Genomic DNA, 18,850 nt, shown 5'->3' with positions numbered 1-18,850 from the left:
CTCTTTTATTCAGCATTGTATTGGAAGTCCTAGCCAGAGCAATTAGACAATAAAGAAATAAAATAAAATAAAAGGAATCTAAATCAGAAAGGAAGAAGTAAAACCATTTCTATTTGCATAAGCATAATCTTATATACAGAATACCCTAAAGAGTAGTAGAACTAATAAACAAATGCAGTAAAGTTGCAGAATACAAAATCAATATACAAAAATTAATTGGTTTGTATACACTAATAACAAAGTCTCAAAAAGAGAAAAGTTTTTAATATTTTTAAAAAGTTTTTTAAAATACCATTTATAACTGCATTAGAGGAATTAAAATACTAAAGAGCAAATTTAAACAAGGAGGTAGAAGACCTGTACACCTAAAACTACAAGGCTTTGATAATTCAGTGAAATCCCTACCAAAATTCCAATGACATTTTTTACAGAAATAGAACAAAAAAACCTAAAATGTGTATGTAACAACAAAGACCCCAAACAGCCAAAGCAATCTTGAGAAATAACAAAGCTAGAGACATCATGCTCCCTGATTTCAAACTATATTGCAATACTACACTCATCAAAATGACATTGTATTGGCATAAAGACAAACACAAATATCAGTGGGACAGAACAGAGTGCCCCAAAATAAACCCATGCATATACGGTCAATTAACTTACAACTAAGGAACGAAGAACACATCATGGGGAAAGGACACTCTCTTCAATAAATGGTGCTAGAAAAACTAAGCAGCCACAAGCAAAAGAATGAAACTGGACCACTTTCTTACACCATACACAAAAATCAACCCCAAATGGATTAAAAACTTGAATGTAAGACCTAAGACATGAAATTACTAGAAAAAATATAGGTGGTAAGCTTCTTGACACCAGTTGTGTCAATTAATTTTTTAAATTTGATATCAAAAAGAAAAATCAATAAATGGCTTATGCACAGCAAAGGAAACCATTAACAAAATGAAAATAAAACCTACTAAATGGGATAAAATATTTGCAAGCCATATATCTGGTAAGAATTTAATATCCAAAATATTAAGAACTCATATAACTTAATAGCAAAAAACCAAACAAACTGATTGAAAAATGGTCAGAGGATCTGAATAAACAATTTTCCACAGAAAACATTCAGATGGCCAACAGGTACATGAAAAGGCGCTGAACATCACTAACCATCATGGAAATGAAAATCCAAACCACATAGAGCTATCACCTCACACCTGTTAGAGTGGCAAGAAATAAATGTTGGTGGGGGTGTGGAGAAAAGAAACCACCGTACACAGTAGGTGAGAATGTAAACTGATGTAGCCACTATATAAAACAGCATGGAAGTTTGTCAAAAAAAATTAAAACTACAATCTGATCCAGCAACTAAAATTCTGGGTATTTGTACAAAGGAAACAAAATCACTATCGTGAAAAGAAAGCTCCACTCCCCTGTATGCTGCAGCATTATATACAATAGCCAAGACATGGAAACAATTTATAAATCCATGTGTCCATCACTGGATGAATGGAAAAAGAAAATGTGATACACACAGTGGAATATTCTTCAGCCACAAAAAGAAGTACATCTTGCCACTTGCAATAATATGGAAGGGCCTTGAGGGCATTTTGCTAAGTGAAATAAGTCAGTGAAAGACAAATACTGTATGATTCCACTTATATGTGGAGGCAGGAAGGAAGGGAGAAAGAAACAGAGAAAGAGAGAGAGAGAGAAAGGGGGGGAGGAAGACAGAGAAAGAAGAAAGAAAGAAAGAAAGAAAGAAAGAGAGAGAGAGAGAGAGAGAAAGAAAGAAAGAAAGAGAGAAAAAAAAAGAAAGAAAAGAGAGAAAGAAAGGCCTGAACTCACAGAGAACAGCCTAGAAGCAGTAGGTGGGCAAAATGGGTGATGGTGGTCAAAAGGTACAAAATTCTGAATGAAAACAGAAATCAACCACAGAAAGAAAAATGTGAAAAGAACAAACATGGGGAGACTAAACAATATGCTACTTAAAAATCAATGAGTCAATGATGAAATCAAAAAAGGAAGCAGAAAATACTTCGAGGCAAACAAAAATGATAACACAACCTTACAAAATCTATGGGATACAGCAAAACAGTGTTAAGAGAAAAGTACATAGGGATACAGGCCTTCATCAAGAAACAAGTAAAACCTCAAATAAACAACCTAACCTACCACCTAAAAGAATTAGAAAAAGAAGAACAAACAAAACCCAAAGTCAGCAGAAGACAAGAAATTATAAGATCAGAGATTGAATAAACAAAATAGATTTTTTAAAAAACCCAGAAAAGATCAATAAAACCAAGAGCTGTTTTTTTTGAAAAGATAAAATCGAAAAACCTCTAGCCAAGCACACCAAGAAGAAAAGAGAGAGGACCCAAATAAAGAAAATAAGAAATGAAAGAGATGTAACAACCACCAATACCACAGAAATACAAAAAATCATAGAGAATACTATGAAGAGCTGTATGCCAAAACACTGGACAACTTAGAAGAAATGTACATCTCTAAAAACATACAGTCTGCCAAAACTAAGTCAAGAAGAAACAGATAATTTGAACACACCAATCACTAGATGTGAAAGAGAATGTGTCATTTTAAAATTCTGTCAAACAAAAATCCAGGACCAAACTGCTTCACTGGAGATTCTAACAAACAAACAAAGAAGAACTCATAACAATCCATCTCAAACTATTCTGAAAAAATGAAAGAGGCAGGAACACTTCCAAATTTATTCTATGAGGCCACCATCACCCAGATACCAAAACCAGACAAAGACATTACAAAAAAAGAAAATTATAAGCCAATATCTTTGATAAATTTAGATGCAAAAATCCTCAACAAAATATTAGCAAACCAAATCCAACATGACGTAAAAAGGATCATGCACCATGATCAACATGGATTCATTCCAGGGCCAGAAGGATGGTTCAACATACACGAATCAATCAATGTGGTATACCACATTAAAAAAAAGGAAAGGCAAAAACCACATGATCATCTCAATAGATGCAGAAAAAGTATTTGGCAAAATTCAACATTCATTTATGATAAAAACGTTCACCAAAGTAGGTATAGAGGGAGAGGGAACATATTTCAACATATTAAAGGCCATTTACAGCAAAACAACAGCCAACACAAAATGAACAGTTAAAAGCTGAAAGACTTCCCGCTAAATTCAGGAAAAAGACAAGGATTCTCACTCTTACCATTTCAATTCAACATAGTATTGACAGTCTTAGCCACAGCAATCAGATAAGAAAAGAAATAAAAGGTATCCAAATTGGAAGGAAAGAGATAAAACTGTCATTAATTGCAGATGACAGATACTCAATATAGAGAAGCCTAAAAGTTGCGACATAAAAACTATTAGAACTAATGAATTCAGCAAGATAGCAGGATAAAAGACCAATATACACAAATTGGTTTCTTTACATTAATAATGATATATCAGCAAGAAGAAGGAAAAAAACAATCTCATTTGAAATGCTGTAAAAAAATAAAATAAAATACTTAGGAAGAAACTTAACCAAGGAGATGAAGATCTATACATTGAAAACTATAAAACACTGATAAATGAAACTGAAGAAGATTCAATGATGAAATGGAATGCCCATGGATTGGAAGAATTAATATAATTAAAATGGCCAAACTACCCATTACATCTACAGATTTAATGCAATTCCTGTCCAAATACCTATGACATTATTCACAGAGCTAGAACAAATATTCCTAAAATTTATATGGAACCACAAAAGACCCCAAATTGCCAAAGCAATCTTGAGACAGAAGAACAGAGCTGGAAATATCATGCTCCCTGACATCAGACTATATTACAGAGCTATAGTAATTAAAACTGTATGGTACTGGAATGAAAACAAATATATAGCTCAATGGTACAAAATAGAGAGCCCATAAATAAACCCATGCACCTACAGACAATCTTTGACAGAGGAGGCAAGTATATAAGATGGAGAAAAGACAGTTTCTTCAACAAGTAGTGATGGGAAAGCTGGATAGCTGTGGGTAAATCAGTGAAATTAGAACACTCCCTCACACCATATACAAGAATAAATTCAAAATGATTTAAACACCTAAATATAAGACAAGACACCATAAAAATCCTAGAAGAGAACATAGGCAAAACATTCTAGGACATACACTGAAGCAATATTTTCTTAGATCAATATTCAAAAACAAAAGAAATAAAAGCAAAAATAAAAAATGGGACCTAATTAAACTTAAAAGCTTTTGCACATCAAAGGAAACCATCAACAAAACAAAAAGACAACGTATCGAATGGGAGAAAAATATCTGCAAATGATGCTACTAACAAGGAGTTAATATCTAAAATATACAAGCAGGTCATGGAACTCAATATTAAAAAAAAAAATCCAATTAAAAAATGGGCAGACGACCTAAGTAGACATTTCTCCAAAGAAGATGTGCAACATCACTAATTATTAGAGAAATGTAAATCAAAACCACAATGAAGTATCACCTCACACCTGTCAGAATGACTATCATCATGAAGTCCACAAATAATACATGTTGGAGAGGGTATGGAAAAAAGGGAACCCTCCTACATTGTTGGTGGGTATGTAAATTGGTGCAGCCACTATGGAAAACAGTATGGAGATGCCTTAAAAAACTAAAAACAGAGCTACCATATGATCCAGCAATCCCACTCCTGGGCATATATCCAGAAAAGACAAAAACTCTAATTCAAAAAGATACATGAACCTCAATGTTCACAGCAGCACTATTTACAATAGGCAAGGCATGGAAATGACCCAAGTGCCCATCAGTAGACGGTTGGCTTAAGAAGATGTGGCATACACACACACACACACACACACACACACATATGTATGTAGGTATATGTGTGTGTATATATATATATTAAATATATATATATATACACACTCACATACACACACAATGGAATATTACTCAGCCATAAAAAAGAATTACATAATGCCATTTACAGCAACATGAATGGACTTAGAGATTATTATACTTAGTGAAGTAAGTCAGACAAAGACAAATACTATAGGATATCACTTTTATGTGGAATCTAAAAAAAAAAAAAGAATCTATATACAAAACAGAAACAGACTCACAGATATAGAAAACAAACTTATGGTTACCAGAGGGGAGGGACTAATTAGGGGTATGGGATTAACAGATTCAAACTACTATACATAAAACAGATAAGCAACAAGGTTTTACTGTATATCTCGGAATTATATTCAGTATCTTGTAATAACCTATAATGGGATATAATCAGAAAAAATAACTGAATCATTATGCTGTACACTTGAAACTAACACACTATTGTAAATCAACCATAATTTATTTATTATATATTTATTTATTAAACACACACATACACACATATGTATGTAGGTATATGTGTGTGTATATATATATATTAAATATATATATATATACACACTCACATACACACACAATGGAATATAACTAATAAATAAATATATATTTTTTAAAATACAAATTATAGTTATGAAGTAAAGAATTCATGGGAATTTAATGTACAGAATGATAAATACAGTTAATAATACCATAATGTATATTTGAAACTTGCTAGAAGAATAAATCTTAAAAGGTCTGACCACAAAAAATAAAGGTTGTAACTACGTGTGGTGATGGATTTTAAGTAGAAGTATTGTAGTGATCATTTTAGTTTTATTATTCTAGTATCTTAAATTTATTAAGAATGCTTTTCCATTCCATGATTACATAAAATTTATGGGCACAAATAATCTATGCTAATAATCTATTCTATTCACTATTTTATTTAATAATAAAAAACTCAGAATGTTGGAGGGAAATATCAAAAAGTATCACTACTGTAATTAGTGATATAGGTCACAAATATATAGTGAAAACATTATCCCAAACACACAAACATAGAATAAATATTTCCCTCTCAAAGGAATACAATAGATTCTAATAGATGATATTACAAACTTTGAAACTTTTAATACTGTAAATAAATATTAATATACAGATATTATTATAGCTGTAGCCTACAATCAACATTTTGGTTATTTAATGGAATTTCTACACTTTAGTCATGTGCATGCATGAACACACACACTTGTGGACACCATAAACAAAAATTTAATAATCAACTCTAGTAATCAGTTACCTTGGCAATAATAACTTCTTTCTTCAGAATCTTCATAGCATAGTATTTTCCACTTGCTTTCTCTCGAACCAAAATAACTTTCCCAAAAGTGCCTTTACCTAGTAGTTTCAAATAGTCAAAATCATTCATTGTCTGAAAAATACAAATGAAAATACATAATATAAAACATTTGATACAATTTATTTGTAAACTTATATGTATATATTTGCATTATCCACTCAAAATCAAATTTTACCAACTTCTAAGCACACTTAAATGATGAAGAATCAGAATGGCATTGGCTTTCTCATCACCAATCATGGATGCTGGAAATAATTTAAGCAATTCTCAGATAATGGAGACAATAATTTTAAATGTAGAATCTCACAACTACTCAAATTGTTAGTAAGGGCAAAGGGAAAATAAAATCATTTTCACTCACTTCCAAGAACTCAAGTTTCTAAGGATTTAGTAGTGCCACTACTCCCGGACAATGTGACAATCAAAAATGTCCTCCACAAACATTTCCAAATATATCTAAGAGAAAAGGATCGAAGGGAGTGTTTGAGAATGTACTATAACAAAATAAGGATGGACTCCAAGAAAGAGAAAGATACATGTATAAGAAATGTTGAAAACAATTCTGGAGCCCAGTGCAAAGAAACAGAACAACAGCAGTATATCTTCTGAGAAAGCAACTGGTCCAATGCAGGAGGAGTCATGGAACTCTAAGAATGTCTTTAATCTGCCTGTTTTCAGTTTCATTTCTCATTCTCATTTCTAAGTAGTAGGTGATTGCCAGGATTTTGCCAAGCACAATTACTATTGCTCCCCATAGCCCCCTCTATGAATGCTTTTCCTACTCTATTTATCCACAAACGTCCAAAATTTTGATAATGTTTCTCCACTAATGTCCTTCCCTCATACAGCTTTTCATTTTTATGGACTTGTCCCTTTTAAAAATTCCTATGCTATTATTTTAATAGGCTTTTAGATGAAAGATGAGGTATGCTCAGTTTATCATTTTAAACTTAAATTCAGTTTAGAGGGATTTAAAAATAACAATTTAAGGATCTGGGGTTTTATCCTACCAACAATCAGAAGTTATTGAAGATTTTTGTGCCTTTTTAGAAGTATTTCTTTCCTCTTTACCACCCATTTAAAGTAAATGTCAGAAATGTCTCAAACCGATGACCTCAGCTTCTACCTTAAGAAACTAGAAAAAAGCAAATTAAACCCAAAAGAATGAGAAGAAAAAAATAATAAAGATCAGGGCAGAAATCAATTAGGGACTTCCCCGGTGGTCCAGTGGTTAAGAATGCATGCTTCCATCGCAGGGGGTACAGGTTTGATCCCTGGTCAAGGAAGTGGATTCCTACATGCTGTGTGCATGGCACAATGTAGCCAAAAAAAAAAAAAAAAAAAAGAAGAAGAAGAAAGAAAGAAAAGAAAAAAGAAATCAATTAAATTTTAAGAAGAAAGAAAAGAAGAGGAGGTCATGATGGCGGAGGAGTAGGAGGACATGGAGTTCATCTCTCCCTATAAATGCATCAAGAATACATCTACAGGGCTTCCCTGGTGGCGCAGTGGTTGACAGTCCGCCTGCCGATGCAGGGGACATGGGTTCGTGCCCCGGTCTGGGAGGATCCCACATGCCACGAAGCGGCTGGGCCCATGAGCCATGGTCACTGAGCCTGCACGTCCGGAGCCTGTGTTCCACAACGGGAGAGGCCACAACAGTGAGAGGCTCACATACTGCAAAAAAAAAAAAAAAAAAAAAAAAAAAAAAAAGAATACATCTACAAATGGAACAATTCTCACAGAGCACAGGCTGAAAGTTAGCAGAGGACCTTGGTCACCTTAAAGGACAAGAAATCCCCACGTAACTGGGGAGGATGAAAGAAAGAAGAAGCAAAAAAGAAGATAAGAGATTGCCACATCTTGGGAAGCCCCTCACCAGCAGGGAGATCAGCTGGCACAGAAGGGGAGTTTCGGGGACTATTGGAAGAGAGTGCAGCACCCGGTCTGTGGCAGGCAGGACAGAGTGAGAACTACACAGATGGTCTGTGCCACAGCCCTGTGTGCCCCAGCCTGAGACATGTGTCCCGGTGTGGAAAGGGGCTGGGTGCTGGAATATGGGGTTTGGGGAGCAAATCCGGGGAGAGGATTGCTGTTGGCTGTGAGGAGACAGCATGAGAAGACGGGAGTGAGGAAATCCACAACTGGGAATGCTTGTGGAGGAAACTCAGACTGCCATAGCAGGAAAGGGCAGTTGTTAAGTGGCATAGAAGGGGAGGAGCTGCCATTGCAGCCTTTCTCCCCATGCACTGGCCCTTGCCTCCCTGGGCACTAAGAAGGGCCCCCACTGGGGCTGGCTCTCTCGCTGCCTCTGGCTTCCCTATGTGCCTCATCAACGCCTGGGAAGGCTCTCTTGCACCCGTGGTCGAGCACTACGAAGGGCCACCACTGGGGCCAACTATATCATGCCCACGTCCACCAGTTTTCCCAGGCACCCGTCGTCACTAGGCGTCCTGTGACCTTGGCTGCTACACAGCCTCCGAGCACCCTCCTTGCCAGGGCAAACTCATATGCTCCAGGGCAGCCTCACAAGCAGACCCATGTGGGTGACCCACAAGCAGAGGTGGGGTTGTAACCACAGCTAAGCCCCAGGGGACATCAACTAAGGAAGAAAAGCTGAAATCTTTCCTCGTAGCCATGTAAACTGTGAAATGGCATCTCCAAGACTAGCCTTGTAAACTCAGAGCCTACAGAACATCTGAACAAACAAGCAGTGCTCCCACAGAAAACACAAGCCTAGCTTTAGCAGCTGTAGATTCTGTTGGCACATACACGTGTAGGTTGGGCCAGGCTAAGATGGAGCTTGCGCCATAGCACAAACAGTGGGTCCAGATACATGATTACTGCAATCCTGGGACCTGACTTCAGTGGATCTCTATAAATTTAAGAAAACTGAAATCATATCAAGCATCTTTTCCAACCACAACGCTATGGGATTAGATATCAATTACAGGAAAAAAACTGTAGAAACCACAAACACATGGAGGCCAAACAATACATTACTAAATAACCAATGGACCACTGAAGAAATCAAAGAGGAAATAAAAACATACCTAGAGACAAACGATAACGAAAGAATGATGATCCAAAATCTATGTGATGCAGCAAAAGCAGTTCTAAGAGGGAATTTTATAGTGATACAATCTTAACTCAGGAAACAAGAGAAATCTCAAGTAAACAATCTACCTTTACACCTAACACAACTCGACAAAAATAACAAACAAAACCTGAAGTTAGTAGAAGGAAAGAAATCATAAATATCAGAGCAGAAATAAATGAAATAGAGACAAAGAAAACAAAAGCAAAGATCAATGAAACTAAAAGCTGCTTCTTTGAGATTAACAAAAATGGTAAACCTTTAGCCAGACTCATCAGGAAAAAAGGGAGAGGACTCAAAACAATAAAATCAGAAATGAAAAAGGAGAAGTTACAAAGGACACCACAGAAATACAAAGAGTCATAAGAGACTACTACAAGCAACTCTAAGCCAATAAAATGGATAATCTAGAAGCAATAGACAAATTCTTAGAAAGGTACAATCTCCTAAGACTGAAACAGAAAGAAATAGAAAACATGAACAGACTAATCACAAGTACTGAAATTGAAACTGTGATTAAACAACTTCCAACAAACAAAGGTCCAGGACCAGATGGCTTCACAGGTGAATTCTATCAAATATTTAGAGAAGAGTTAACACTTCTCCTCCTGAAACTATTCCAAACAATTGAAGAGAAAAGAACACTCCCAAACTTGCTCAACAACGCCACCATCACCCTGATACCAAAACCAGACAAAGATAACACAAAAAAAGAAAATTACAGTCCAATATCACTGATGAACATAGACACAAAAGTCTTCAACAAAATATTAGCAAATCAAATTCAACAACACATTCAAAGGATCATAAAGATGGAACACTATGAGGACATGGAGTCTGCATATTCTCACAACTAGGGCACCTACCACGTGGGGGACCATGGAAACCTAAGGGGACAGGAGGAACACCAGAGCAACAGAGTAAGACGTGGGGGGGAGGGAGGAGGGAGGAGAAGTGGAGGCAGGATGGAACTAGAGGCTTGGAGGGGCGGCTGGGGGAGGGAAGGGGTTCCCACTTTTGGGAAGCCCACCCACAGTGAGGGGATCAACAGGGATGGTGAAAGACCATCGGGAGAACAAAGGATTGGAAGGGAATGCGGCCAGTGTTTCCCCTGCCCACTTGGGCCCCAGAAAGCCTGCTGAGGTCCTAATCATCTGATCCTGTGGCTCCCTTCAGCCATGCTGAGCATAAGCCCTGCACCCACCCAGAACCTTACCTCTGCACTTCACACTCCAAGACCCCCTCTGAACAAGTTGGGCGTAAACCCTGCCCCCGCACCTCCACCCAGCACCTTACCTCTGAACTCTGCACTCCAAGGCCCTCTCCAGCAGCGCTGAATATTCAGGTTGCATGGGTCCTGAGCCTAGGTCCCGCCCCCTGCCTAAACATCGCTCTCAACTAAGCCGTGCCCCACTCCCACAGCCAAGGCCTTTTCCAGCATTTTTTTTTTTCTTTTTAAGGTTGTGGTTCCATTTTATTTTGTTGTTTCATTTTAATTTTTATTTTTTCAAATAAATTTTGAAATTTTTCTAATTTTATTTTATTCTTTATACATTGTTATTGTTCTACCTATTTTGGATTGATCCCGCCCACCTATTTTTTCTGTTGTGGTTCTGTTTTGCCTTGTTTTCCTTGTTTCACTTATATTTTTCTTTTTCCTAATATATTTTTTTCTAATTTTATTTTATTTTTTATTGTTTGTTTTTGTATTGCTCCTTTTTTTGAATTTTATTTATTTTTTTCTAAGCAGGTTCATATTAGTTATCTATTTTATACATATTAGAGTATATATGACAATCCCAATCTTCCAATTCATCCCCCCACACACCGCCCCAACCAGCTGCTTTCCCCTTTGGTGTCCATAATATTTGTTCTCTACATCACTCTCTCTATTTGGTCCTTTTTTTTCTTCTTCTTCTCTTTTCCCACACCACGTGGTTTGAGGGATCTTGCTTCCCAGGCCGGGGATTGGGTCTGAGTTCCGGTGCAGTGTGCGCCAAGCCCAAACCATGAGATTAACAGAGAACCTCAAACCACAGGAAATATTAATCAGAGTGAGGTCTCCCAGAAATCCTCATCTCAACACCAAGACCCGGCTCTAAACAAATGCCTGTAAACTCCAGTGCTGGGTGCCTTGGGCCAAAAAACCAATAAGACGAGAACACAGCACCACCCAACAAAAAAAAATAAGACAACAAAAAAATATGTTACAGACGAAGGAACAAGGTAAAAACCTACAAGACCGAATAAATGAAGAGAAAATAGGCAAGCAATATGAAAAAGAATTCAGAGTAATGATAATAAAGATGATCCAAAATCTCAAAAACAGAATGGAGGCACGGATCAAGGAAATACAAGATATGGTTAACAAACACCAGGTAGAACTAAAAAACAAACAGTTGAAGAACAACACAATAACTGAAATGAAAAATACACTAAAAGGAATCAATAGCAGAATAACTGACGCAGAAGAAGGGATAAATGAGCTGGCAGACAGGATGGTGGAAATAACTTCCAAGGAGCAGAATAAAGAAAAGAGACTGAAAAGAACTGAGGACAGTCTCAGAGACGTCTGGGACAACATTAAGTGCACCAACATTCGAATTGTAGGGGTCCCAGAAGAAGAACGGAAAGAGAAAGGGTCTGAGAAAATATCTGAAGAAATTAGAGTTGAAAACTTCCCTAACATGGGAAAGGAATTAGTCAATCAAGTTCAGGAAGCGCAGAGAGCCCCATACTAGATAAACACTAGGAGAAACACGGTAAGACACATATTAATCAAACTAACAACAACTAAATTCAAATAAAAAATATTAAAAACAGTAAGGAAAAAGCAACAAATAACATACAAGGGAATGCCTATAAAGTTATCTATCAGCTGATTTTTCAGCAGAAACTCTGCAGGTCTGAAGGGAGTGGCAGGATATATTTAAAGGGATGAAAGGGAAAAACTTACAAGCAAGATTACTCTACCCAGCAAGGATCTCATTCAGATTCGATGGAGAAATCAAAAGCTTTACAGACAAGCAAAAGGTAAGAGAATTCAGCACCACCAAACCAGCTTTACGACAAATGCTAAAGCAAATTCTCTAGGCAGGAAATGCAAAAGAAGAAAAATACCCCAAAAAACAAACCCCAAACAATTAAGAAAATGGTAATAGGAACATACATATCGATAATTGCCTTGAATGTGAACGGATTAACTGCTCCAAGCAAAAGACACAGATTGGCTGAATGGATACAAAAAAAAGACCCATATATGCTATCCAAAAGAGACCTTTTTGAGACCTAAGGACACATACAGACTGAAAGTGAGGAGACGGAAAAAGATATTCCATGCAAAAGGAAATCATAAGAAAGCTGGAGAAGCAATACTCATATCTGATAAAATAGACTTTAAAATAAAGACTGTGAATCCAACAGCACATTAAAAGGATCATACACCATGATCAAGTGGGGTTTATTCCAGGAATGCAAGGATTCTTCAATACATGCAAATCAATCAATGTGATACACCATATTAACAAGTTGAAGAAGAAAAACCATATGATCATCTCATTAGATGCAGAGAAAGCTTTCGACAAAATTCAACACCCATTCATGATAAAAACCCTGCAGAAAGTAGGCATAGAGGGAACTTTCCTCAACATAATAAAGGCCATATATGACAAACCCACAGCCAACATTGTCCTCAATGGTGAAAAACTGAAACCATTTCCACTAAGATCAGGAACAAGACAAGGCTGCCCACTCTCACCACTCTTATTCAACATAGTTTTGGAAGTTTTAGCCACAGCAATCAGAGAAGAAAAGGAAATAAAAGGAATCCAAATTGGAAAAGAAGAAGTAAAGCTGTCACTGTTTGCAGATGACATGATACTATACATAGAGAATCCTAAAGATGCTACCGAAAAACTACTAGAGCTAATCAATGAATTTGGTAAAGTAGCAGGATACAAAATTAATGTACAGAAATCTCTGGCATTCCTGTACACTAATGATGAAAAATCTGAAAATGAAATCAAGAAAACACTCCCATTTACCATTGCAACAAAAAGAATAAAATATCTAGGAATAAACCTACCTAAGGAGACAAAAGACCTGTATGCAGAAAATTATAAGACACTGATGAAAGAAATTAAAGATGATACAAATAGATGGAGAGATATACCATGCTCCTGGATTGGAAGAATCAATATTGTGAAAATAACTCTACTACCCAAAGCAATCTACAGATTCAATGCAATCCCTATCAAACTACCACTGGTATTTTTCACAGAACTAGAACAAAAAATTTCAAAATTTGTTTGGAAAAACAAAAGACCCCGAATAGCCAAAGCAATCTTGAGAACGAAAAACGGAGCTGGAGGAATCAGGCTCCCTGACTTCAGACTATACTACAAAACTACAGTAATTAAGACAGTGTGGTACTGGCATAAAAGCAGAAAGATAGATCAGTGGATCAGGATAGAAAGCCCAGAGATAAACCCATGCACATATGGCCAACTTATCTTTGATAAAGGAGGCAGGAATGTACAGTGGAGAAAGGACAGCCTCTTCAATAAGTGGTGCTGGGAAAACTGGACAGGGACATGTAAAAGTATGAGATTAGATCATTCCCTAACACCATACACAAAAATAAGCTCAAAATGGATTAAAGACCTAAATGTAAGGCCAGAAACTATCAAACTCTTAGAGGAAAACATAGGTAGAACACTCTATGACATAAATCACAGCAAGATCCTTTTGGACACACCTCCTAGAGAAATGGAACTAAAAACAAAGATAAACAAATGGGACCTAATGAAACTTCAAAGCTTTTGCACAGCAAAGGAAACCATAAACAAGACCAAAAGACAACCCTCAGAATGGGAGAAACTATTTGCAAATGAAGCAACTGACAAAGGAGTAATCTCCAAAATTTATAAACAGCTCATGCAGCTCAATAGCAAAAAAAACAAACAACCCAATCCAAAAATGGGCAGAAGACTTAAATAGGCATATCTCCAAAGAAGATATACAGACTGCCAACAAACACATGAAAGAATGCTCAACATCATTAATCATTAGAGAAATGCAAATCAAAACTACAATGAGATATCATCTCACACCAGTCAGAATGGCCATCATCAAGAAATCTAGAAACAATAAATGCTGGAGAGGGTGTGGAGAAAAGGGAACTCTCTTGCACTGCTGGTGGGAATGTGAATTGGTACAGCCACTATGGAGAACAGTATGGAGGTTCCTTAAAAAACTAAAAATAGAACTACCATATGACCCAGCAATCCCACTACTAGGCATATACCCTGAGAAAACCATAATTCAAAAAGAGACATGTACCAAAATGTTCATTGCAGCTCTATTCACAATAGCCCGGAGATAGAAACAACCTAAGTGTCCATCATCGGATGAATGGATAAAGAAGATGTGGCACATATATACAATGGAATATTACTCAGCCATAAAAAGAAACGAAACTGAGCTATTTGTAATGAGGTGGATAGACCTAGAGTCTGTCATACAGAGTGAAGTAAGTCAGAAAGAGAAAGACAAATACCGTATGCTGACACATATATATGGAATTAAAAAAAAAATGTCATGAAGAACCTAGGGGTAAAACGGGAATAAAGACACAGACCTACTTGAGAATGGACTTGAGGATATGGGGAGGGGGGAAGGGTAAGCTGTGACAAAGCGAAAGAGAGGCATGGACATATATACACTACCAAATGTAAGGTAGATAGATAGTGGGAAGCAGCCGCAGAGCACAGGGAGATCAGCTCGGTGCTTTGTGACCGCCTGGAGGGGTGGGATGGGGAGGGTGGGAGGGAGGGAGATGCATGAGGGAAGGGATGTGGGAACAGATGTATATGTATGACTGATTCACTTTGTTATAAAGCAGAAACTAATAAAAAAAAAAAGTTAATGATGATCTCATCAGGCCTAATACAACCATGTCACTATTACTAAAATATTAGAATTATTAATATTCACTATAATTATTAAAGTGTTCATGCTGAAAATAAAAAAATAAACAATGTTGCATTCAACTTCAAAAAATAAAAAAAATAAAAAATAATAAAATAAAGACTGTTACAAGACATAAGGAAGGACACTACATAGCAATCAAGTGATCAATCTAAGAAGAAAACATAAAAATTATAAATATTTATGTACTCAACACGGGAGCAACTCTATAAGGCAAATGCTAACAGCCAAAAAAGGGGAAAAAGACAGTAACACATTATACTCAGAGACTTTAACACCCCACTAACAGCAAAGGACACATCATCCAGCAAAAAAATAAATAAGGAAACACAAACTTTAAATCTCACCATAGACCAGATAGACTTAATTGATATTTAAAGTACATTCCACCCAAAAGCAGCAGAATACACTATCTTCTCAAGTGCACATGGAAGATTCTCCAGGATAGATCACATCTTGGGTAAGAAATCAGGCACTGGAAAATTTTTACCAATTGAAATCGTGTCAGACATCTTTTCCAGCCACAACGCTATGAGATTAGAAATCAAGTAGAGGTAAAAAACTAAAAAACGCAAACACATGGAGGCAAAGCACTGCAATGCTAAAAACCCAAGAGTTCATTGAAGAAAGCAAAGAGGAAATAAAAAAATACCTAGAGACAAAGGACAATGATAAAATGATGACACAAAACCTACAGAACTCAGAAAAAGCAGATCTAAGAAGGAAGCTTTTAGCAATTCAAACTCACCTCAAAAAACAAAAAAAAAACCCTCAAATAAATAATCTAATCTTACACCTAAAGCAACTAGAGAAAGAAGAACAAGGAAAGCACAAAGTTAGTAGAAGGAAAGAAATCATACAGATCAGAGCAGAAATAAATGAAATAGAAATGAAGAAAACGATAGCAAAGATTAATAAAAACAAAAGTTGGTTCCTTGAGAAGATTTTTAAAAAATTGATAAAATTTTAGCCAGACTCATCAAGAAAAAAAGTGAGTGGACTGAAATCTATAAAATTAGAAATGAAAAAGAAGAAATTACAACTGACACTGCAGAAATACAAAGGATCATAAGAGACTACTACAAGCAACTCTATGCAAATAAAATGGACAACCTGGAAGAAATGGACAAATTATTGGAAAGGTACAACATTCCAAGACTGAACCAGGAAGAACTAGAAAATATAAACAGACCAATCACAAGTAATGAAATTGAAACTGTGATTAAAAATCTTCCAACAAACAAAACTGCAGGACCAGATGGTTTCATAGGTGAATTCCATGAAACATTGAAAGAAGATCTAACAACTATCCTTCTGAAACTATTCCAAAAAATTGCAGGGGAAGAAACACTCCCAAACTCGTTCAATGAATCCACCATCACCCTGATACCAAAACCAGAAAAATATATCACAAAAAAAGAAAATTATGGACCAGTATCACTGATGAACATAGAAGCAAAAATCCTCAACAAAACACTAGCAAACAGAATCCAACAACACATTCAAGGGTCATGCAACATGATCAAGAGGGTTTTATCCCAGGGATGCAACGATTCTTCAATAAACGCAAATCAATCAATGTGATACACCATATTAACAAATTAAAGGAAAACCATATAATTATCAATAGATGCAGAACAAGCTTTTGACAAATTTCAACAACCATTTATGATAAAAATCTCCAGAAAGTGAGTGTACAAAGAACCTACCTCAACATAATAAAGGCCATATAACAAATACACAGCAAACATCATTCTCAATGGTGAAAAACTGAAAGCATATCCTCTAAGGTCACGAAAAAAACAAGGATGTCCACTCTCACCACTATTATTCAACATAGTATTCGAAGTCCTAGACAAAGCAATCAGAGGAGAAAAAGAAATAAAAGGAATACAAATTGGAAATGAAGAAGTAAAACTGTCACTGTTTGCAGATGACACAATACTTTACATAGAAAATCCTAAAGATGCCATCAGAAAATTAGCAGAGCTAATCAGTGAATCAGGTAAAGGTGCAGGATACAAAAGTAATGCACAGAAATCTCTTGTATTTGTATACACTAAGAACAAAAGATCAGAAAAACAAATTAAGGAAACAATCACATTTACCATTGCAACAGAAGAATAGAATACCTAAGGAGGCAAAAGACCTGTACTCTGAAAACTATAAAACACTTATGAAAGAAATCAAAGATGGCACAAACAAATGGAGAGATAAACCATGCTCCTCGATTGGAAGAATCAATATTATGATAAGGACTATACTACCAAAAGGAATCTACAGGTTCAGTGCAACTTCCATCAAATTACCAAGGGCATTTTTCACAGAATTAGAACAAAATATTTTACAATTTGTATGGAAACACAAAAGACCCTGAATAGCCAAAGCAATCTTGAGAAAGAGACACGGAGCTGAAGGAATCAGGCTCCCTGACTTCAGACTATACTACAAAGCCACAGTAAACAAGACAGTATGGTACTAGCACAAAAACAGAAATAAAGATCAATGGTACAGGATAGAAAGCCCAGAGATAAACTCACGCACATATGGTCACCTAATCTATGACAAAGCAGGCAAGAATATAAGATGGAGAAAAAACATCCTCTTCAATAAGTGGTGCTGGGAAAACTGTACAACTACATATGAAAGAATGAAATCAGAGCACTGCCTAACACCATGCACAAAAATAAACTTAAAATGGATTAAAGACCTAAATGTAAGACTGGACACTATAAAATTATTGGAGGAAAACATAGGCAGAACACTTTCTGACATAAATCACAGCAACATCTTTTATGACCCACCTCCTAGAGTAATGAAAATAAAAACAAAAATAAGCAAATGTGACCCAATTAAACAGAAAAGCTTTTGCACAGCAAAGGAAACAATAGACAAGACGAAAAGACAACCCTCAGATTGTGAGAAAATATTTGCAAAAGAAGCAACAGACAAGTGCTTAATCTCCAAAATATAAAAACAGCTCATGTAGCTCAACAGACATTTCACCAAAGAAGACACAGATGCCCAAGAGGCACACGAAAAGATGCTCAACAGCACTAATCATTAGAGAAATGCAAATCAACATCACAATGAGGTATCACTTCACACCGGTTCAGAATAGCCATCATCAAAAAATCTACAAACAATAAATGCTGGAGAGGGTGTGGAGAAAAAGGAACACTCTTGCACTGTTGGTGGGAATGTAAATTGATATGGCCACTGTGGAGAATGGTATGGTGGTTCCTTAAAAAACTAAAAATAGAGCTAGCATATAACCCAGCAATCCCACTACTGGGCATATACCCAGAGAAAACCGTAATTCAAAAAGTCACATGGACTTACTTGGTGGCGCAGTGGTTAAGAATCCACTTGCCAATGCAGGGGACACAGGTTCGATCCCTGGTCTGGGAAGATCACATGTGCCGTGGAGCACTAAGCCTGTGCAGCACAACTACTGAAGCATGCACACCTAGAGCTCATGCTCCACAACATAAGAAGCCACTGCAATGAGAAGCCTGTGTTATGCAACA

The 18,850-nt window shown here is 36.4% G+C and overlaps 1 protein-coding gene across 2 annotated transcripts in view; it reads right to left on the bottom strand.

The window, feature by feature from the left end:
• Positions 1–18,850, bottom strand: part of AKT3 (AKT serine/threonine kinase 3) — a gene marked incomplete at both ends in the record, with an annotated part of 378,522 nt that overhangs the window by 143,703 nt on the left and 215,969 nt on the right. For both annotated transcript variants that reach the window (XM_079726789.1, XM_079726788.1), the window contains one exon: positions 6,179–6,310. In XM_079726789.1, coding sequence (XP_079582915.1) covers positions 6,179–6,310 — 132 coding nt within the window. The remainder of the gene's footprint in view (positions 1–6,178; positions 6,311–18,850) is intronic.

The sequence above is a fragment of the Hyperoodon ampullatus genome (assembly GCF_949752795.1).
Source record: "Hyperoodon ampullatus genome assembly, chromosome: 2".
Classification (NCBI taxonomy): domain Eukaryota; kingdom Metazoa; phylum Chordata; class Mammalia; order Artiodactyla; family Ziphiidae; genus Hyperoodon; species Hyperoodon ampullatus.
This window is presented reverse-complemented; position numbering and strand designations above follow the sequence as displayed.